The following is a 22,150-nucleotide window of genomic DNA, read 5'->3' as shown; positions in this document are numbered from 1 at the left end:
TGCCCTATATGGGATAGACAATCCATCGTGTGCATCCAAAGTAGAAAATATAAATGTAGTTCTCTACTTTCGAAATGGTTATACGGTTCCTTACACCGTTTAGTTCTGGGTTCCTTATTTTACGGAAGTCATTTGCTGTAGGATTGAGGTTTTTGCCTCGTAATCTAAAATTTCGGAGAATAATTGTGTTTTTTTGTGTGCTTTTTTTAAACCACGGGGGATTAGATAGATTTGGGGTGCATCTTTGTGTTTAGAATAGAAGAAAGTATCCCTAGCCGAGATGATTCACATGACCAAAAAGTTATGTATTTCAAACCCACAATACAGTGGACTCTCGATAATTCAAACTTGGACAATTCATACTTCCGGTTAATTTCAACAAATTAAAGAAAGTTTGGTAGTCCCACTATGTTTTTAATGCATTCATAAGCTGCTTAACTCAAACAGTGTTTTCGCTTAATTCATAATATTTGTTCATTGTGACGAATTAGCCCCGTCGATTACGCTTCTCACCTAGCACCTGTGTACTACAGGAAAGCAATGGCCACAAAGCTCGCCATGAAGCTCGCAATTATTGCTTTTCTGCAGTATGTAGGTGCACGGTGAGAAGCGCACTTGATGGGACTAAGCCACTGCAATTATGCAAGCAGAACTGTCCTGACAATCTGCTTCCATTATCCGTTCTTGTTTTTTTTTATTTTTCTGAGGGGGTTAAATTTGAGACTAAAGGAAGAATATTTGCATAACAAACAGTTTAAAGAAATAGTTTAACATGGTTCACAGTTCATAGATATAGCTTAATTAAATCTAACCCAGCTTAAAAGTAAACAAGTGGAAGGTTGGGAACAACCTTCGCAAGTTCAGCTGAATTTTCATTTAAGCATGGCACAACGATAGTAAAAAAACCTGGAGAAACAATTCCATATTCGATTAGAAAATATTCGGCCAAAACCACTATACGCTTAGAATTTCACCAATGTTTTATGTGTGTTCTTGATTATAAATAAACCTGAGTAGAGGAAAGTGTAAAAAAATCTGCTTATGATGTGTAGCTATTCCTATGCAAAGCGCAAGTTTCGTCTGTTTCTTGCATAGGGATTGCGGTGACGTCAGAACGCCGTGCTCTGATTGGCTCCGATTGTAAAATAGTGGGTAGACCTCAATGCTCGCTGCCTTGAGGTCTACCCACTATTCTTCCAGTCGGAACCAACAAGAGCTCGTTCTGACGTCACCGCAACCCCTGTGCAAAAGGCAGACGAACTTGTGCTCCGCATAGCAAATCTCTACTTTGCCTCACATCCTATTTAGATGAATTTCTGATGATTCAAACTTCTGATATTTCAGACCAAAGTCTGTGACTTTCTGGAGTTTTAATTTATGAGAGTCGACTGCAATTTATCTGGTAGATTTAATTGGAAATAGAGAATTCCTGTCACAATAGCGTCTTATTGTTCCCGTTACGGTTGCCTCTAGCAGAACTTTGATCACATGACTATCCATCTTCCTAATCACAGGCACATAAACTCGAGAAGGCTGTAGTTTCCTTGTTTCCAAGAATGAAATGTGCGTGGTCCAACTGTTATAAAAAAGACACTTCTAATCCACAAGCTGAAAAAAGTCAAATTTTACTAAGAAATGCAGAATTTCAAATTATAAGTGAAAAAAAGAATGAGCACCTGAATTTTCCTGTAGAGAGAAGCGACATTTTCATCATCAAATGGCAGGGAGCCACAGAGGAGCGCGTACAAGAGGACACCCATGCTCCAAACGTCGACCTGAAAGCATTCAATAAAAACCATAATACATTAACAGATACTCAAACTGCACAAACAAGGTCACAAAATGTTGACTAGAGGAAAGAAAATAAAAGGGCACTCCAAAATGAAGTGCCGAGTGCAGTGTGCTCAACTGTTAAATATAATGCGCAAGCAGTGACCGGATAGACTGCGTGCGCCATTTGTCGGCACAGTCTGGAAGGCCACACTGCAGTTCTTTTCTTGCGTTACACTCACAGCTTCAAAACAGTGACCAATGCATGTTTCGGTGATAACAAAAAAAGAAAAATAAGAAGTTGCACGTCAATCAAACTAAGGCAGCGCCCCATGATAAACGTGTCACGCCGACTTATAAAAAGATGATAACAGCAATACAGTGCTACCGTAATGTACCGAGAGATAGTTTACCTAAAATCGAAAGCAAATCAGGTGAAAATATATGAAGTGGGCTAACTTTTGGTGCGCAATAAAAAAAAAGTCTAAAAATGCTAGTTTTTGATTTTGTGAACTGGGAAAGGGAGGGGCGACGAACCTAAGACAACTTTCGTTCCCAGTCAGCAATGTTCGCTTATCTCTTGTCTTGGCTAAGTAAAACCATTTCTGCCAAGGCACCATTGGTCAGGACCCTGCAATTACTAGAAATGTGATATCTTTTGGTGTTTTCGAAAGAAAAAAAAAGCAAATTGTGTTAAAAATAGGGGTGGGTTATCTTTCAGGGGTCAGGCATCTCTCGGGATACTAAGGTAGTCAAATTATAAACTGAGCAATAAAAATTACCATAAAAATTGAAAATGAGGACGAGAAAGAAACGGAGAGGTCATACGATAATCGTGATGGGGAGTGGCAACAGTCACAGGAAGAGCCACTTCAGTTTTGGCAGTATCACCAGCTTCCTCGTTAGAAGACTTATCAGTTTCAGCATCTGCTCAAGCATTATAGTATATAATTAGCAATTGAGCACACTGTGCACCGTGGAAGCATTATATGTGACAGTGCCCTCGATACAAACATTGGGCTGCTGACATAGATTTAAGGGGCACTGAACTCCCCCCAAAACATTTGAAAAGGACAAGTTGCCAAATTCCGTAAGAACGCCCACCCAAAATGAAGAGATAAATTGAGTAAAATATAAAATGAATGATCTTTGGGGATGCAACAGCAAATGGTTTATCCAAAACGTAGTAGTAATAAACACAGGAGCACTACCTACAAACCGTGTCTGCAGACACGGAAAATTTGCATTATACGTTGTGACAAATGCGGGAATTCGCCGAAAACTCTCGTGCCACGGGAACGGATACCGCAAATTCTGGACGCAGGCAGATTCAAGTTTTGTGTATGATAAACACGAGGAAACCTGCTACAAACTCACGTGTCACAAGAACCGATGTGAGCGCAGATTGTGGACAAACAACTGCAGCAAGTTGCAACCAGCTACAAATGCGCGTCATGGGAACGGATACCACAGATCACAGACGCAGCAGATTTGTGTGTCACGGTGCAATAAACACGCAGGAACCTGCTGCGAACTCGCTCGTCGCACGTACCGGTACCGCACATTGCGCGGTTGATGTGATTCCGTCGGACATAGAGTGATGAGAATTAGAGGGTGGACAAAGCTTCATAATTTTTATGTTATGAATATTTAGCAAAGAAAATGTGATAGGTGACCTCTCAAAGGGGGACGGTAGTATGGGATTTCGCATATAACTCAAAATAAGCTTTCCCGCCCCTCCCTTGGCCTAATATTGAGGCCTTGAGACTTATTGGGAGTTAGGAGTACATGCTTCTATTTTGAAGTCATTGCCACCTGACCACCGTGCGGAGACCGCGGATGAGTGATAAAGTAGCTGGTTTATTAATCCAGCTAGTGCACAACTTCCTCTGCACTGCCAGCTTAAAGGTCATATTTGTTTTTACTGTCAAAACGATGCAAGTTGTAGTCATAGACACAAAAGAAAATACCAGAACAGGAAAAAACATTTTCCCACGCATGCCTTTTCTTTTTTGGTGTCTTTCTCTCCTGCTTCTCACCTCCTCACTTTTTTGTATTTGTGACGTAATTGATTCTAAATTTTAGAAGCCTCGTAAGCGACATTTTTATAATACTTAATAACGGCATTCGTAAAACATGTTTTTTAATGCAATAGACCCTTTCCGAAATTCAGTGCCATCTGGTGGTTCGTAAAGCAGTTTAGGTTTTGCCATACCAATGGCGGAAATGAACTTGTATCGCACCGTCACTTTTGCAAGTCAACGGCACACTAAGAATTGTTCAGAGTGAGCTCTTTCTCGATCACTTTCAGTTCGATGGTGACCAAGAACCTGCAATCAGAACAAAGCTCGAACACACTCAGATGCCTTGAGAACATTCTATACACCAAAGTGCTTTAAAGCCGATTGTGTGCCGCCCACAGATTGACTGAATCTGAGTTATTAGAAATAAACGCTTACGTAGCTCGTGTTCCATTCCTATGTCGCGTCCTACTGACTCTGCGAATGTACAGGCCTCGCATCATCCACTTAGGAGCATCTTCAACGTCTTCCTTTATTAGTCACTAGTAGGCCGCCATTGGTGTGGCACAGATGCAGGTCCACAGATGATGATAGTGATCAATGTGGCCAGACTGAATTTCGGAAAGGGTCTATTGCCAACGCACTACGGCCCTTCTTTTTGAAATACCGAAAATCGGAGTCCAGAGTGATGTTGCTAACTGACTTTTTATCCACCCACGAAAAACATAGCGGTGCTCGATGCATGTAGCACTGAGGACGATTAGTGAGTCGTAGAATCATTTAAAGTTCTCTTTTTTAGGTGCCCAACGACCTCTCAGACTTCGAAAAAGAAATCGTCAACCAGTCAAAACAACTGGATTTGGTGTCTGTGTACCGGAGTTTCGGCTGCGACTCCGCTGGGGCGGCCTTTCATGCAGAACCAGCGCAACGAGGCCCCTCCCGTCACTCACAAAAGTCCACTGTGCATTCTCTTTGAACTCCCACCATTTCAAAGAATTTGAGACTGCTAAAAGAGCCCTAAAAGAACTTCAAACTCGAAAGAGAAGCGCCGTCTCCTCACAGTGGTAGGCGGCACGCACGGAGCTGTTGATTTCAGGACACGGGTGAACAGGACACGGAGGCGCGAGAGATACTTGAGTTGCAGGACGACTCAATCTTTGGCGTCACTGCACTGGTGTAGAACACGCGGGAAATTCAAATTCGGCTTTTGGAAATCGTTTTTTGACTTCACAAATGCTAAGTTCCCAAGTTTCGAATGTTGAGGGCAATGTCCAGGCATCGTTTTCAATCGTTTCGAATAATAAAAAAAAAAATGATGTTGACCTGTGAAATTAAAAATGAACGGTGTATACACCTTTACAAGTCCGGTCTCAGGGCGCCGCCATCTTCCTGAGTGGGGTGCGCTCTTGGGCGCAGCCATAATCCGATTATGACGCCTTCGCAAGGCTTCGTAATCGGATTATGATTTGACCAAGCGCACCCCAGCCAAGCAAGATGGCAGCACCCTGAAGCCGGACTTGCAAACGTGTATAGGTTCCACGGGGTTTCAAAGACCAAATATTGAAATCGAACATGAAGCAGAACTATTCATCCTGTACATTTTAAATGATACGATGATATCCTTACAGAAGCTCCAGAGTACTCCTGACCAGTGATGAGCTCCGGCGCCGCATAGGCAGGGCTTCCACAGCAAGTCTGCAAGTGTGCTGCCATGCCACCCTGCACAGAAGTGTGAAAGCAACAACCCCAATGCATCAGCTACAAAGGATCTAACAAAATAAGGAGGCATAAGAAAGATTGTTGACTTGTAGATACCTTGGGCTTTGCACACAGCCCAAAATCGATGAGCTTGATGTTCTGGTCCTCATCCAAGAGGAAGTTCTCCTGCAATAGGGCAAGAACCAAGCGAAAATCTATATAAAAAACAAGAAAACTTCAACACGGGCACAAACTCTTAGCTGACATAGCTAAGTGGATTGCCAAAGTATGCTCAGGGTTCCCTTTCACTTTATAATGGTTCAGTTAACTCTCTTTGCGTTCCCAAAAAACAGCAAAAAAAACGAAAAATATTTTTTTATTGAAATTAAAAGTTTTGCACAATAGTATAAATATTTTTATAACTGTAACATTCTTGAATCACCATTCTCTTCTGTGAATGGCCTATGTATGCAGCCTGGACTTACTGCTGTGTGAAACAAAGCCTTCGTGCTTGTTTGCTAATTTGTTCTAAATGAAGAAACATTTTCTGGAAAAGATGTTTACTTTTTTGAGGAAGAAACTAAACAACTTAGGAGGTATTAGACCGTGTTTCACCTTATCACGGGCCGCAACAGCCGTTAGGAGCCAATCCAGCGCTGTGAACTTTCACGTGATATGGCTCCCACACGCCACTGCACCCGTCCCAAAGGATGTGTGACACTCGCACGGCGCTGGATTGACTCCGATGGCTCGTAGCGTTGGCTGCGGTCAGTCACAGGTAAAATGAGGAATAGTAGCTGTTTCTCACTGAATTCTCGCCAATTCCTCCCTCCTACCTAGCATATTAAATTGCAAGAAGCATAACTGGGTAATGAAAGGTTGTTCTCAGTCCAAATAATAAAAACACCGCTGAAGAAAAGACTGTCCTTAAATCAATCAAATTTATGAAACAAGGGGTAGACGTTGCTATATGTTTCACAAGCAATAAACACAAGAGTAAAGAGGCACAAGATAAGAAGCTCACGGGCTTGAGATCCCGGTGCGCATAGCCGCAGTGGTGGACGTACGCCACGGCCGACACGATCTGCCTGAAAAAACGCCTCGCTTCCTTTTCGCTGATCCGCTCCTTCTCCACAATGTAGTCAAAAAGCTCTCCTCCGGGACAGTACTGGAGAAAAAAGATAACAAGCATTAGCATAAAGAAAAGTGCAGAAAAAGCCCTAAAAGTGTGCACTCACCTCGAGCACGAGGTATATCCTGGTCTCTGTCTCGATGACCTGGTACAGCTTGCAGATGTGTTGGTGGCTCAAGTCTTTTAGAGCAGCAATCTCGAGTTTCACTCGTGGCAGGTCATCCTTAATTGAAACAATTTTTTTTTTTTCCTGCTGTAGCGCATAGTTGTTTTAGATGTGTAATATTAATATTTAAAAAAAACCACAAAACAATACTCTTACCTTGGATAAACCCATATGTTCATAAAGCAGAAAACAAGCAGCGAGCATTTATTTAAATGTATTAATTAAAAAAAGAAGCATTTATAATTGTCACATCTATTTTCCTCCTCAACCCTATTTGTACACTCCTTTGCATATGTTTTCAATTTAACTTACACAACTCCAAACATTTTCAATTAAACATAAAAAAAATTTTATGACATCTAATTTTTTTTTTTTATTTCATTCATTATACCTTGAGGGCTCCAGTGGGGCATCCTAAGGGAGGTAATATATACCGTAGAATACCGCGCATCCGCCCCCCATTCCACATTAAGCGCCCATTACCAAATTTATGAGAACTGAGAAAATATGCACAGTACATTTATATGTAAAATTGATCACCGGACAAGCGCCCATCCCTCATTTCTTTGCGATTATCTCCGAAGACTGAGTGGGCGCTTGCCCGGCATTTTACGGTAAACACATGTGACACATAAAAGGTTATTATAAAGGTAGATAACAACTTATCAAACATTGTTTCCCTTCAACGATTATTTGCAACATTCTAGTGAGAAAATGCATGTCGGGTGAGCTCTGTTGAAAATAAGGGATGATCAATTATTGTTGCAAGAGATTCCGGTAATGCATTTCAATTTTTATGATACAAACTGTGGGGTTAATTTTTAAAAGCATTAGTTCTGGCAAAAGGCAATTCGAGCTTATGATAATGGTCTTGACGAAGGGAGATATGTTTAGCTGCTGAGAAGATTTCGTGATCAGTGCAAGGTTTGTAAAATATGCTATCAAAAAAAGATAGTCTGTCTTGTAACGAGATTGAGATTTTTAGCATTGAAATGCTAGCGGTTGAAAAGTTTTGCAAAATGAAGCGAGTCACACAATTTTGGATTGGTTTCAACATGTTAGAGATAAGTCTGATGAGGGTTCCAGATGGTAGAGGCATATTCCAGTTTGGATCTGGCAAGGGTGCACTATGACAGCTGTTTGACTTTTGGTGAAGTTTGATAAAGATGACGTCTTAGGAATCCTAAGGTTTTATTTGCGCTTGAAGTTATATGTTCAATATGAGCTTTCCATGACAGGTTGGAAATCAAATGAATGCAAAGGTATTTAAAAGAAAACTTTTTTCTAGTGGATGGAGAGCAAATTGATAGGCATAAGTGATTGGATTACATGATTTAGAGAACAATACATATTTAGATTTAAGGTGATTAACAGACATGAGGTGCAGCTCTCAATCAAACATAGGTCGTCTTGCAGTTAGCTTCACTGGTAATAGCGAGATAAATAACATTGTCGGCAAACAAACACTGCTTCTAAGTTGGCAACCAATACCATTAATGTAAATAAGAAAAAAAAATGAATCCAGTGCGGTTCCCTGGGGTACTCCAGAAATAACTTGTAAGGGATAAGAAGTTGCTTCACCCAGTCTGACAGACTGGGTTCTTGCGGTAAGAAAGCTGTTTATCCAATTAATTAGTACTGAATTGGATTTTAAGTGGTTTAGTTTTGCGATAAGTCTGCAGTGGGGTACCCAAACAAAAGCCTTTGAAAAGTCAATAAACACAGTGTCTGTCTGTATAAGTGCATTGAGGTTATTCTGAATATCAGTAACCAACTCAAGAAGCTGTTTTGTACAAGACTGTTTTTTATGAAATTTATGCTGATACAAAACAAAACATTGTTGGAATCTAAAGATTTCATAATGTGTATAAAATAATATGCTCCAGGAGTTTACAACACACACTCGTTAAAGAAATAGGCCTATAGTTCCAAAGCTTGTCAGAAGATCTACACTTGAAAATAGGAATTACATCGGCATTTCTCCAGTCAGAGGGAAGGCTGCCTGTGGTGAGGGATTGATTAAAACTTTCAGCCTTTCCACTCTGGTGAAGAAGGAAGAGCAGCGGAGCTGTTGCTTCTGTTCTTGGCGGTAGCTTTTCAGGCGAACGATCTGCCCCTCTTTCGCAAGGGAATCTGAAGCGCTCGACGCACGCGGCGGTTGCGGACCCATTCGCGCTGCTGCGCACGTCGACGCTTCTTCCGCACCCAGTCTTCTTTCCCCGAAGAAAGGGCACGCGGCCGACCGATCGTGAGTCCAAACCAAAACTGACAAGAGTGTAGGAAACAGTGCGCAAAACAGACGAGGACGAAGGAAAAACACACGTGACGTACGCTGCACGTGTCACGTGTGTTTCTTCTTTGTCCTTGTCTGTTTTTCGCGCTGTTTCCTACGATAAATTCAAACCAACTCGCTCAACTATCCGTTCTTCTATGATAGCTGGAAAGGTCGCCGCCATCTATGAGTGATGGCGGCAACCAGACTGGTTGTCTGGTTACTGCCGTTGCTTATAGATGGCGGTAGCTGCCCAGAGGTTCGTGTAGGTTCGTGTCGACATTTCTTTGGTACCAGACACGATCCTGGGGAACCTAGCCCTTAAAAGCTCCGCTGTAATACGAAGATGAAGTGTGCTTGGCCATCTTTAAAATTTTGTTATTAATGCCGTCACAGCCAGGTGATGACCTGATTGGAAGGTTCTCAAATGCAAAATTACATCTGGAGAAATGGCTACAGCCTCCATTTCACTCAAGGCATGCTGGGAAGGTAACAGTGGTGTGGCGAAAGTTTCTCAGGTGAAAACACTACTGAAATATTCATTAAATTTATCACACACTTCATTCTCATAAAGTTGTATTCCATTTGAGTCTAGGATAACCGGGCATCTCCGTAAAAAGTTTTTTTGTTTTTAATTTAAAATATGTAAAGATGGTTTAAAAAAAAAAAAAAAAACTGTTTCACATTTTTTATTTTATTTTTACAAATTTTGGCATAATTCCAAAAACGACACCCTAGAGCATTGTTATTGTCCTTCTTAGCGGACTAGAAGAGAAGACTGGAAAAGAAAATACCTAGTAACCATTTGAAAGGATTTACAGCTTGAAAGAGGCAATCTTCATATATTCTATGCTCACTCTCACACTGTTTCGATGCGATGAGCCTGCATGTTCTTGCATGTCTGCCACATTTAATCATCTTAATTTTACAGTTGGTGGCTGCAAACGACTCATCTCCACTGAAATCTGTGCCACAATCAGAGTGGCAAGGTCATGGTGATAGCTGTTCACACATTGGCCCTCATTTACCAAGAAGGCCAAATTTTACACGTTCAATATGTTTAGCGTGACCAGCTTTATTAATTATAATCTGCGAATTAAACAGAAAAGGGTGGTCATTTAGTGTAATGATAACTTCAAAAGATATAGTTGGAAATTTACTGTTATTTTTATTTGGAAAAAAAAAAAAGAAAAGAGGAGAGAGAGTGAGGGAGGGGGGGGGGGGGAGCCTCATAGCACGAGGAACCAATCATTTATCGAGATACAAAACCGCGAAGTACAGGTTTGAAACTTCCTACGGGAGTGCCTTGACCTTAAATTAAATGTAATGAAAGCGTTGAAAGCAGCGGCCAAAAGAAAACAAAGGGAGTACACTTACGCCCAAAGCACGCTTGTTCATTATCTTGATGGCAACTTTCTCCCCGGTTACGACATGAATGCCCAGCTTGACTTTAGCGAAACCACCTGAAAAATAAGTTCACGCACACAGCTCTGAGTTGCCGAGAAGACTGGCCGCCATTTAACTACTAGAATTGAGCTCGTTTGTTATACTTACCAGAGCCGATGGTTTCGAGTAGGACATATTGTGCTTCCAGTTCATCGGCGTATGTATTCACAGGCATTATCCTAGAAAGGTGGCAGACATTCATTCAACACATAGCCTACTTCTGTGCACTAGGGTTCATAAACAAACAAATCTCGGTGGGCAGATGTTGCACCGACTTCATTGCCCTTCTAAGTAACGCTTTTGATACGAAGTGTGGAAATAATAACAGACAAACTTACACAGGCAACTGCTGGCCACCAACCGTACCAGCATAGAGGACTTAGGTAAACTTCAGGACATCAAACGCAAAAAAAAAAAAAGTTAATGCAGACCAGCCTTGGAAAAACCGAAGAAGATTTGAACTTATCCGCTTTTCATAAAACGGAAGTGACATCCACGCCATTGAAGCGGAAGTGGACCTGGCGACGATGTGTGCAGATAAACAAGATAAACACTTCAGTAATATAACATACTTTTTATATGTTTCTAAAATTAAGCTACAAATTTTATTATTTAGTTTGGGTACGTATTGACGGTTTAAAAATTGAACTGTCATTTTGACCTTGTTTTGACGTCAGATATACGGTGTGCTGCGATTGGCTATATCTAGATTGCGTATATCCGAAGAGTGTCATGGCGGCAGTGGCTGAGGTCATGGCTGAGGTAAGTTTCCTGCAACTTATCTGTTTTGCCGTTTAATAACGGCAGGGTAAAAAAATATGGTCGTTCACACTAATCTTTGACCGACCTGCTCGCTTGTTTTAGAAAAAGTTATTGTGGTGGTGTTTTAACCTGTGTCTTCAATGGTCTACCTCGTTTTCGGGCGCATCAAGGCAGCAAGTCCATCGCCATTTTGTCCGATCTCAAAACAAAGTACCTCGAACAGCTGTCTGAGCCTGTATTTTCGCTATAAATGAAGAGTGTTCGGTTGTGAGAAAGCCCGTACATTCCTTAAGCTTCTTATCTTGACATTTACTCGTTAAGAAGTCCATTAACGTTTTATGTCCGTTGACGCATGGCTTCCCTTTTGTTTTTACTTTTGTTTACAGACATCGGGCCTCAAGGCATTTGAGTCTGTAAAATCTGCTGCCAGTTCTGCTCCAGAAGAAGACGACGATGAATTGGAGGCACTGCGTTTAGCAGCATTGTTGTCAATGAAAGCCAAGACCAAGGCCACTTCAGTAAGTGGGCGCTTTTCTTTCCCGCAAGGCTGTTTGCCACTTTGCTGCCAGAAGGGCAACGTGTTCTCGTGAACATGTAGTCTTTATAATAAGTGCGTTTTGTAACCAAGGTCGTCTGCACAATCGTTTTTAATCAGGGCTCGCCGAATCTTTCGGAGGTACGGGACCGTCCGGGCATCTATCCAAACTACAGTCGCTACCAACATGCCAAGAGGACTCCAGCATTAGGAAAGGTCCGTACCTAACAATCATGTATGTATGTATGTATGTATGTATGTATGTATGTATGTATGTATGTATGTATGTATGTATGTGTGTGTGTGTGTGTGTGTGTGTGTGTGTGTGTGTGTGTGTGTGTGTGTGTGTGTTTTGCTTCAGTTTGTTTCATTAATTACCGTGCATTATCTGTTTCGGTTTGGTGTCTGTGGCCGTTTCTATACAATCTTCCCTTTGTTTTCTGACAGTGCAATGAAAACCATGAGCATGTCTGTTTGTTCTGGAAGTATATCTGCAAGTACTCTGCAAAGCTTCAAGCTTTGTCATGTCAAGTTCTTACGTTCTGTAGCCTTTGCTGGTCTGCCGGTGATTAAAGGGATGGTGAACCGAAATTTGGATTTTAGAGCACAATGCAGGAATTTTAGGGGGACGCTACAATCCCTACAACTCCACTTGTAAGGTGATATCTCGAATAGATGGCCGTATTTTTGGAAAAAGAGGTCGAGATTGAACGAGGCCGACGAGGGGCATGAAGTCAACATACCTCATTTCCTCCTCTCTTCGCTTCGCCCCCTCAAGGCGGCGAGGCGAAGAAGATGCGAGGCCGTTCTCTCTCTTTCTCGACTCTTCTCGGAGAAATAAGACGTCAACATGTCTGTCAAATGCACCTCCTTTTTTTTTTTTCTTTTGTTTTTTTTTAGAAAATATGGTTATTCGTTGGAGATATCGCTGTATGAGTGATGTTTTCGTGTTGGTAGCCTCGCGTTGCACGCTTTTGCCGTCGTTTTTTGTGGTATCCAGATTTCGGTTCATCATCACTTTAGGCTAAACAAAGTGTTCTGTGTCCTAAAGAAGTTCAAGATATCAATTAACAAATCAGTCTCCATCTTACCTTCCAAGTCCATTCTGGCTGTTGAACTTCCCATAGGCACAGAGTGCAGTCGCGCTCCATAGGAATGTGAACACGCAATCGTCGACTACTCCGTATTGGCAGCGTCATGAAGCGGCAGTTGTGACAGCAAGTGCCCTCGGTCAATTAAGTCTTGCAAGACACAATATAAGACACATGAGCCGCCACTGCTGCCTTTTAGTGATGCTGCAGGTAAGGGCAGTCGATTATTGTGTGGCTCACCTTGGTATAGTTTTATCAATCCCACCCTCCGAGTGATCGACCAGTCACCGAAACTGTTTGTGAATGTCTCGCAGCAGTATCCTCGTGGTCAGCACACCCGCTCCAACCTGATTGTGATCCAGCCAGTGCCTTTGGACGGGAGCGAACCCAAACGAAATCCAAGCGAAACTTGTCACAACAGTGGGGCGTTTCGTGCAATCGAGCCCCCGAGGCTGTCTCTGCCCCAGGATCGCTGGTGCCCACAGCTGAAGGAGGGGATGCCCGCACCTCAGAAGGGTGACACCTCCAAGAGAAAAGGTGAGCTGGGGCATGCCAGCGGTTGTTCTCTAACTGCTACCTTCGACCACCATTCCACTCTTAAATGTCGTTGCATTGGAGAATTTGTGTTATGCTTTGTTTGTTTAATTTTTCCATTAAAAATATTTTTTCAACAATATTTACGTCATTAGATGCGATCTAGTTGGAGGTCATGGCATGCTCTAAGCCCCTCCCACAGATCAGTGGCCCCGCCCATTACTACTGGATTGGCTTGTTTGCTCAACTGAACACACTGAGAAGTCTAGTTTCTCTTTCGTGATATCCAGTGCGTCTAGTCTGGGCACTGCTTGCTAGTCGCGTGAGCAGACGTGCGGCAGCCACTGGCATTGTCTGCTACTTCATCACAGTCTGGCATCGGCGTCAATTTTCGCCTCTGTCCGTCTGCTACTCCACCCCGTCTAAAAATCCTTGCAAGTTGCGACCATGAAAGCGGCGTTATAGCGCTCCATCATTCATGAGCCATGGTCCAATACAAGCGTCTGTCGATGTCCGGTAAAAGGCGACCGAGAGGACTAAAAAAATCAACAAAATAAATTTGCAGTCTTTTCTGTTATATTTTCGCACGGCATCTGCGACCAAGGTGGGCGAGCGTCATGATGCACAACTAAAACGACCTAGAAATATATTCGCATTGGCAAGCCAGGTGCACTGCAAAACGTAAAGCTACTTTCCTTTCGAAGCAAATTGACGGGAATAAACCTGGACAAACTTTATGAGAGCCGAACGCCCAATTGCCCTCAGTCAAATCGCTTGCAAATTCTTACCTGTGTAGATATCTTCTTGGTATTGAAACCATGGTCGCAATCACAACGGTCGCACAATTCACGGAGCAGCAGGGCCGTATTTATGGGAACCAATAGCTTTATTCAGCATCAGCATGCTTAAAGGAACAAATCAAGCCAGATCAAACCAACATAGTTAAAGTGGGACGTTAGGTTCAGGCCAGTCCTGCTACTGCCCGCTACGAACCCAAGCGCCCACACACCGCCAGCAGCTCTTCTAAAGGCGTGTACTTGCGACAGTTATCTGCTGCAAGTTAGATCGGTTGAGAAGATCTTCGTCTAAACACCTTGGTGAACGCAGAATGACTCGCACTCATTAAAATAGACGAGCTCGGCGAGCTGCTCTCATTGATCACTCCGCAGACGCCGGCTGCCATTTTTGTTATCGTTCGAAAGTGAAGTGGAAAGGCAATCTTGGGATATTTCTGAAAACAATAATGACCTTATCTAGATTATTTGTTTCTCAAACACAAAAATATTGTCGATTAAAATTCTATTGCGCCACAGAGAGACTATTTTACACCAACACTTTGCGTGTCAATCATCTCGTCAACCAATGAGAGATGTAAGCACGTGGCAAGGCGTAACAGGCTGCAACTTCCATATTCTGCAGCTAAATTGCGTCTAACCATGTAAATATTGCTAAAAACAGTTGATTTTTAGTGGAAATATTTACAAAAAAAGTTTCTGTCTAGACGCAGCCTAACAGTGCCAAAGTGCAAGTCACTAGACTTTTTCTGTTTAAAATTGGTGGTTCAGCAATGATATAATACAAAGAGAAACATTGCAAACACCATGATGGTGCACTTTTGACGTAGTATGATTGGTCTCATAAACTCGTAGCATTGTGTGCATCTGGACTTAGGGTGAAATGAAGTAGAGATTCATTTTCTTTATCGCACTGGGGAAGAAAGCATAGTGTTGGTGTGTGCAATTTTAAGAGGTGAATTAATATGCCTGATCTAAATTGATATGATTGATTTCAAGGTTGAATGACATAATCAATGCCTTTTAAAGTTGAAAGGCATGCACTGCTCCATACTTGTGCCATATTTACTTTGTTAAAACAAGGTGCAGCAGAATTATTTACTTCTACATGTGCGTGCACTATTATCTGCTGCAGTTCACCACTGTCAAGTGAAAGCTACTGAGGCTGGATGTCTTCAATCAGGCATGCATCTGTAGCTTTGGCTACATTTCTCTCGAATGGGATGCCACATAACTTAGCAGTGCCAAGGGAGGATCGTTTGTTTGAATTTCGAGCCACAGAAGTGGCGAGACTAATCACGTTGGGGAGGGGCTACATTTGCTTGTTGGCTACGTTATGTTGACACTGAGAACACGAGGATATATATTAAGTCTTTATTGCTGCACGAGCAATAGATGAAATTCATGTTGAGTTCTTTCTGTATCCATTTAGGTTGTAACACCACTTCGCCCTTCTTTATTTGTGCATGTACAGTTTCGGGAAAGTTCAGCCACTTCGAGTCGAGTTCGGAAAGCGAGGAGAGTGACGACGACGACGGCCTGCTCCGCTCCGGCTCCACGTCCCCGTCCAGTGCCATCAGCTTGGACGACGACAGCTGCGAAGAGCTCAACACCGACTCCAATGCTCCAGCGGACGAAGAGGACACCATCGACAGATTTGACACCAACTCGAACAGCCAGTGCGCCAGTCAGACTCCTATCTACAGCCAAGACCAGGCCGACATCCGCAGCACCGAAAGTAAAGCCGTTTCCAACGAAAACGACACCAGCCGGCATTTGGATGCTCCTTCGAGTCCAGCACCAACGGGCAATTCCCGGTTGCAGACGCCACCGGACGATCGTTCTCCAGATCTGGCCATATCTGAGGAGTGTGGTGTAGAGCCTGCTCACAGAGACGATCGGTCGGGTGAGAGTGAAGGAAGGACAGACGTTTCGGCGTTAAATAGGTGTTCGCGGACAACTCCGGAAATCTGCCGCCAGGAAAATGCGCCCCGGATAGAGGCAGACGACAAACGAGATGAAAACGAGTTTCCCCCGAAGTCCAGGGGTTGCGGCACGGACAATGGAGTTCCGACAATGACAGAGTGTGGCACTCATCGGAGGGAGGTGGAGCGCAGGGTCAACGTTGTTGCTGAGAGCGTAGCTCAGGCGGAGCGGCGAGCCACCCCGATCTCCTGGGAGAAGCGCGCCGAAGGTGACAAGCATGAGGCATTGAGGGTGCCGGCGGAAGGCAATGGACCGCCGCCTTCTGCCAGTAACCTCCTGGAGGCCCGGAGGCGCAAGTTCGAGTTGAATGCCCCGGTGTGTCCGACGGAGGGCAAGATTGTGCTGCTCAAGGGGCCGAAGTGCACGGATCAGACGGCGCAGCTGGAGAATCCGCTGCCACCTCCACAGCCCGAGGCACGTTCGAGGTCGCGCAGTGGCAGTGTGAGCCCGCCCCTGCTGCGCTCGGTGCTGAGCGTGGTGAAGGTGACTTCTAGGGAGTCGTCCCCCTTGCTGCAGCCAGCGGCAGCCGCCGAGCGCAAGCGTCATCGTCGTGCTGGCAGTGGCAGGACTGTGGAAGTCATAATGCCCGACATCGGTGAGTGTGTTGGCATAATTTTTTCGTTGCACTTCCTGTACTGTGCCTTACTCTTTATTGCTTACAATACTGTCGAGGTGTAGAATATTTATCGGGCAAATGTTTAAAACAACTGTCTTTCAGTTTTGTCTCCATTTTTTATATTTCTAGAATTCTGTGTTTTATTGTGTGTTTTCTTCTTTGAAATGGAATTACTCAGAGTTGGGAGTTTACAGATTACCGAAGATGAAATACTGAAAGCAGCTTTTGTGTGCTTTGAGTGGTGGCTGTAATTTGGGTCGATTTATGATACATGATGCCACGAAAGGTAGCCATTTCTCAAGTGGGGGTATAGATTACTATGGTCTCGCGTACTGGCTGGACTGAAGCCATTTCAGAGTTGTGGCTGACGGCAGTACTGTGGTAGTTTTCTGCACCCTAATAATGGCCTCTCATTGACTTGTAAGATGACATGAAAGTTACGAGTCATTGAAGATTTACCATGCAGGAGTGTAATAGCCATGGAAAATATTGTAGGGCTGGTGTCAATTTCTCCACTTTTTTTCTGCTTAAATTCAACTCCTTTTGTTTTTTTGTTTTTTTCTGGACAATTTCTGGATTTACAGCTAATTTGCTAGAAAGGTAAAATGTATAACTAACTGTTAGACGTACAGAGAACTTTTTGCGACTGCGTGCTTGAGTGCCAATAGAACCTGTGCACGAGCACTCCGCTCTTAGGAGATGCCACAGAAAGTTGTCTCCGTGTATAGCCCACTTGGGTATGAACATGACTACACAAGTCTAGGGGTGTTTTCCAGTCAGTTTGATCTCCCAAGAAGAAACATTCTATTCAACATGACTGAGGCTTCTTTGCCGTTGCTTTTGGTGAGGCAGACATATCCAGCAGAACTGTTGGCATTCTCTCACGATGCTTCCGAAGTTTCGCCCTTTTTGTTTGACCTCGATATCAGCGTTGGCACGAAATATGCAGTTAGTAATAAAACGCATAGCCACAGAGCAGCACACGCTTGGGTGATTAACTTGGAGTGCCTCGCCGCAGGTGACGAATCGAGCGACGCCGGCGAGATAACGGCCAGCAGTGCCAAACTCCCAGTCCACCTCCGGCTGGGAGAGGCACCCTCAGCTGTGTGCACATCCAAGAAAAAGAAGAGCAAGAGAAAACGTTCATCGCGCGATTTGTCAGGCGGTGCAAAGCGGAAGCGCACCAAGGCGTCCCTGGACCACGGCCCACAGAAGCGAGAGCAACGCTGGAGGCGCAAGGTCTGCTCACTCGGGCCGTCATCACCGTGACGGCGGAGGTTTGCGCCACATCCAGGTAATTGCCCTTCTCCCCTCCCTCGTCGTGCGTGCCTAGCCTTGCTTTGTGTTTTTGGTGCAAAGGAGCACGAGTGCACAGATGTGTGCCGGGTGTTCTAGAGGACTCCCTGGTGTGTGTGTGCGTGTCTGGTCACGGCGTGAATAGTGTAGCAACGGGTGGTGTTGGGTGCCTCCTTACAGCTCCAAGCCTTCCCGTCAGTGTTTCAAAGTGCCAACCGTCATCGGTGCGAGTTTTAATGGCCGTTCTGCGGTGCTTGCGTGTGCCTAAGAGTGTTCGTGTTCATTTTTGCAGCTCTCGGGGTAAATGACGTCTTGCGAAACATTAAGGTACAGGTCCGTTTCCTGTTGTATTTCTTTCAAGTGTGCATGCTGTAGCTGTCAATGTTGAGCTCACCTGCTTGTCAAGTGCCATAATGTGCCAAGTACATTTAATTGAGGATAAATATTCTTCAATAACTTCGTTTCTAGGTTTGATGGTATTTTGTTTCCTTATTTTTAGCGGTTGATTTCCTGACGTCTTGGTCGGGCTCACACAAATAACGGTGCAGCTGTCACTCGCTACGCTGGTCTGTTGCCGACTTTTTTTTTTTTTATTGTCATTTTTCGCAACAGAAAAGTCATTCCTGGTGTAAAATTAGTGTTCATAGGTTGTAGTTGTATCATAATGTAAAAATTATTGCTCATAAGTTGGAGCTGAATCATAATGTAAAATTCTTGTTCATAAGTTGTACCTGTTACTGATTAAGGCTAAGAGGTTAGAACCTCCAGTGCCTTTCCCATCAACGCCCTACTCGACGCATAAATGGGCATAAAATTATTTATCTGCGCATAATTTTTTTGGCAAAGTGCAGTTTTTATACTTGCTCTTTTACGTCGGTGTACCCTTTTACAGTACTCCGATTTTACAATGTATATAACGTGCCTACGTATTATCTACATGGTTTGTTGAGATGTTGTTTTTTCACATTTGAAGCCTTGCATGTGTATTTTTGAAAAGGCAGTGCTCATACCATTTCTCTTTTCACAGCAGGTTGTGTGTCAACGGTTAACATACTTAAGAGAAGCGCGCCTCATCCCCCAAACAACTTTTGCACTATTGTGATACAAAGCAAACTGTGAGCCAAAACTGACTGGCGCTCTGATTGACTGCCTGGCCAGGTGGGCTGTTCGGTTGGCTGTGCCTCTGGATTGCATCCGACATGTTTGAGGAAAAGTGTAGTAGTTATCTTGTGTTGGAACTGAGTGTCCTCCTTGATACTTTGTGTGCGAAAGGAACTGTGCTCAGTTTCATCCTAACGAGAATAGACAGCAGAGCTCTGAGGGGAAGCGTTTGACTGCAAAAGGCGGTTGCATAGCACTTGTCATACTTGTACAGTGGATGTGCCTGCCAAATCTACATATGCACACTCGTGGGCTTTGCTGTGCATTCTTGCTAAGGAGGAATTGGAGCATAACCCTGTCAAACGTCGTTCCAGTATCAAATATTTTGTGCGCTGCTATGTATATTTTTGCTGGCTCGGTTTGCATATGCAGACCTCTCAATTATAGATACAATGTTTGCAAGTAAGCTGCATGTTAAACTAATTTAGCCAGATGGCTTCCTTGTTTGTCCAATTGCATTTTCCAACATTGGGTGCTACCTCACTACGAGAGGTGCAAATCAAAGCTGTAGTCTGACTACACGATATGGATATGATTTCTCGGTGCAAGCTGGACGGATGGATATTAGTAGGGCTAGAATGCTGATGCTGCTCCTTGTTGGTCGATTCACTTCTTTATAATTTTGTGTACATGCATTTGTATCTTCATGTATCTATATATACATAGCCACATTGTGTAACCTGTGTTCATACTGTTCAACATCGTCTCTTATATCCAATAGAATGTATGTTTGTTGCTAATGTGTTGTAAACTGGAACAAATGGATATGGATTGCTTGCTTCTCATAACCTAGTTTTGCCAAGCTGAAACTAGTTCACATTTTCTGACAACCCACAAGCACCATTGTTTTGATTCAAGTGATAAGGTTATGCCAAGTATATGATATTGGTTTTATACGGTTTATATTAATCTAGCAGGTTTTCTCTATTTCTTGAATTCCTAGTGCAACATATGACATTGCACCGTTTAGCTCTCATTGATGGTACTTATTATTTTTTGTGGCTGTTTTGCTATTGGTGCCAGGAAGTTTCATGGTTAGGTTGGATCCAAAATTTTTGCAGCCTGCACTTGCGATTTGCTTTCGTTGCTTAGTTTGCTATATAGCATGAAATGATTATCAAATGTAATGCTATACAAGACTGGAAGGGCATAAATATTTTGCAATGTGCTATGTTGCTATGTGCACGATGCATGGATAGCTTTTGTATGCTCACACATTCTTTCTGTATGCTCACTGAAAGCTATGTTTACACATAGCTAAGCACTGAAAGCTATGCTCACAGATTGAATGCTAGCACATTCAATCTGTGCCATTAAACTATTAAAGCTTGTGAGCTTGCTGTAAAAGCTAAGCATGATCTGGTTGCTCACTTGTACGTTCTTCAGATCAGCAAAGAAAGCAAAAAACTAACTTAAGCTTTGTGAAATGCTTGTGACGTTCTTTTACATTGTTTATGCGGGAGATGAAGGATGCGTTTGCTATTCTAGTTGTAAAATCTGCATTCAGTTAGTGTGAGCAGCCCTTTACAGAATTGAAGACCAGCTAGTTGACAAAAGGTAGAACACCACCACTTTGAAATGAAGAAAAAAAAGCAAAATCGCCGTATATGGTTTCTGGAAAAAGATGTGTGGAATGCAAGTATCAGATTCTCTTTTGCAGTTTAATCCTTTTTCATGCAAAATAAGGCTAGCATTAGTGAGGCATTGACAATGGAAGTGGTTGTCCCATTTACACTAACGGTGTTTGTCCAAGTTCTAGGTCCCGTCGCCTAATTTTTCTCCTGAAGCATTCTGTAAAATATAACACATTGAATTTCAGCATCACTATTGTGTTGATCAGCTTTATTCTGCATGCCTTCCATTTGTGCTGTGTTGTCATGAGGGTGATGTTTTCATATTCAAACAGTAAAATAAGAGTTTTGCTAAAGAAAAAGAAAAAACTAAGAGAACTCTTAGGGCGAGGCTGTAAAAAAAAAGACATTTAATTTTTCTAGTCATTTACTTTGCATGTATTTTACGCTCTTCTCATTTTATTGCGTCCAAGTTGTTTTTGTATGGGCATGTATATTTTAAGCCACCATGACGGGTGTCCCATAGGATAGTTTTGGGATGCATGTTTCAACAAGTCTTTGTTGGAAAGGGTATGGTGTGCCACACCTTGTTTACCTGCTTGTTTCGAATATTGCCGGCATTCTCACCAGGCAGGTATTGCCAGGGGGCTTGGAAACAGCGCAAGACTGCAAGTGTTGTTCGTCTGCCAACGTGACCTCCACGGCAAGCGCGCTTTTGGAGCGCTTTAACCGGTTCCACTGTTTTTAAGCAACCATCCTCGTAGAGGGAAAACGATAAATAAATGTGGCTTCTTATTTTGCAAAGAATAAAATACCACCTCAGGTGCTGTTAATTGCAGGTTTTTTTATGAAAAGCTTGTGCATGAGCTTGACAGAATGCAAGATAAAAACGAGTTCTGTAAATATGAATGTACCATATGTACATAAAGAAAAGGAAAATAGTAAAACTTATTTTTTACCTTTGTGTATTGTCTCACGAGTCTTTTTCTCGGGGTACTGCGGTCCCCACAAGTTTTTATTGTCTGATGTGTTTACAAACTGGAGCATGGCACATACACCCTCGGAAAGAAAGCTGGTATAGGTCTGCTTCACGCATTTACAATATCCAAGTCCAATAATCTTTTACACTTTGAACAACTTCTCAGAAAGCCGGAACAACTTGTCGGAAAGCAGTGCCTGCCTATCAGCCCCCCAGAAGCATGCCTTAACGATACAATCACAGAAATTACTCTGAAGACCTTCTACATCAATCAGGGTGTCTAGCAACTGGGAATTGTCAGGGAAATTTTAATTGCCGGG

The 22,150-nt window shown here is 43.1% G+C and overlaps 2 protein-coding genes across 5 annotated transcripts in view; one reads left to right on the top strand and one right to left on the bottom strand.

The window, feature by feature from the left end:
* LOC8052143 (maternal embryonic leucine zipper kinase) overlaps positions 1–10,966 on the bottom strand; it is an 87,700-nt gene extending 76,734 nt beyond the window's left edge. The window contains exons 1-8 of the mRNA XM_042292449.1: positions 10,844–10,966; positions 10,614–10,684; positions 10,437–10,522; positions 6,728–6,844; positions 6,514–6,657; positions 5,607–5,675; positions 5,418–5,510; positions 1,677–1,775 (exon numbers count right to left, since the gene is read on the bottom strand). Coding sequence (XP_042148383.1) covers positions 1,677–1,775; positions 5,418–5,510; positions 5,607–5,675; positions 6,514–6,657; positions 6,728–6,844; positions 10,437–10,522; positions 10,614–10,680 — 675 coding nt within the window. The 5' untranslated portion in view covers positions 10,681–10,684; positions 10,844–10,966. The remainder of the gene's footprint in view (positions 1–1,676; positions 1,776–5,417; positions 5,511–5,606; positions 5,676–6,513; positions 6,658–6,727; positions 6,845–10,436; positions 10,523–10,613; positions 10,685–10,843) is intronic.
* On the top strand, positions 10,963–20,037 carry LOC8052144. 4 transcript variants are annotated; one of them, XM_040501812.2, is made up of 8 exons: positions 10,963–11,126; positions 11,215–11,267; positions 11,654–11,785; positions 11,923–12,018; positions 13,211–13,430; positions 15,696–16,802; positions 17,842–18,117; positions 19,147–20,037. In XM_040501812.2, the coding sequence occupies exons 1-7, from the start codon at positions 11,033–11,035 to the stop codon at positions 18,090–18,092; spliced, it is 1,953 nt and encodes a 650-aa protein (XP_040357746.1). In that variant the 5' UTR covers positions 10,963–11,032; the 3' UTR covers positions 18,093–18,117; positions 19,147–20,037. The 4 variants fall into 4 exon arrangements, with proteins under 4 accessions (XP_040357746.1, XP_040068867.2, XP_040068868.2 ...); XM_040212933.3 differs by having other exon boundaries at positions 13,208–13,430; XM_040212934.3 differs by having other exon boundaries at positions 17,842–20,037.
* The last annotated feature ends 2,113 nt before the right edge of the window (positions 20,038–22,150 follow it).

Source organism: Ixodes scapularis, unplaced genomic scaffold (assembly GCF_016920785.2).
Source record: "Ixodes scapularis isolate PalLabHiFi unplaced genomic scaffold, ASM1692078v2 PGA_scaffold3__209_contigs__length_174095766, whole genome shotgun sequence".
NCBI classification, from domain to species: Eukaryota; Metazoa; Arthropoda; class Arachnida; order Ixodida; family Ixodidae; genus Ixodes; species Ixodes scapularis.
The sequence above is the reverse complement of the archived record's forward strand: the minus strand, read 5'-3'. Positions and strand labels throughout refer to the sequence as shown.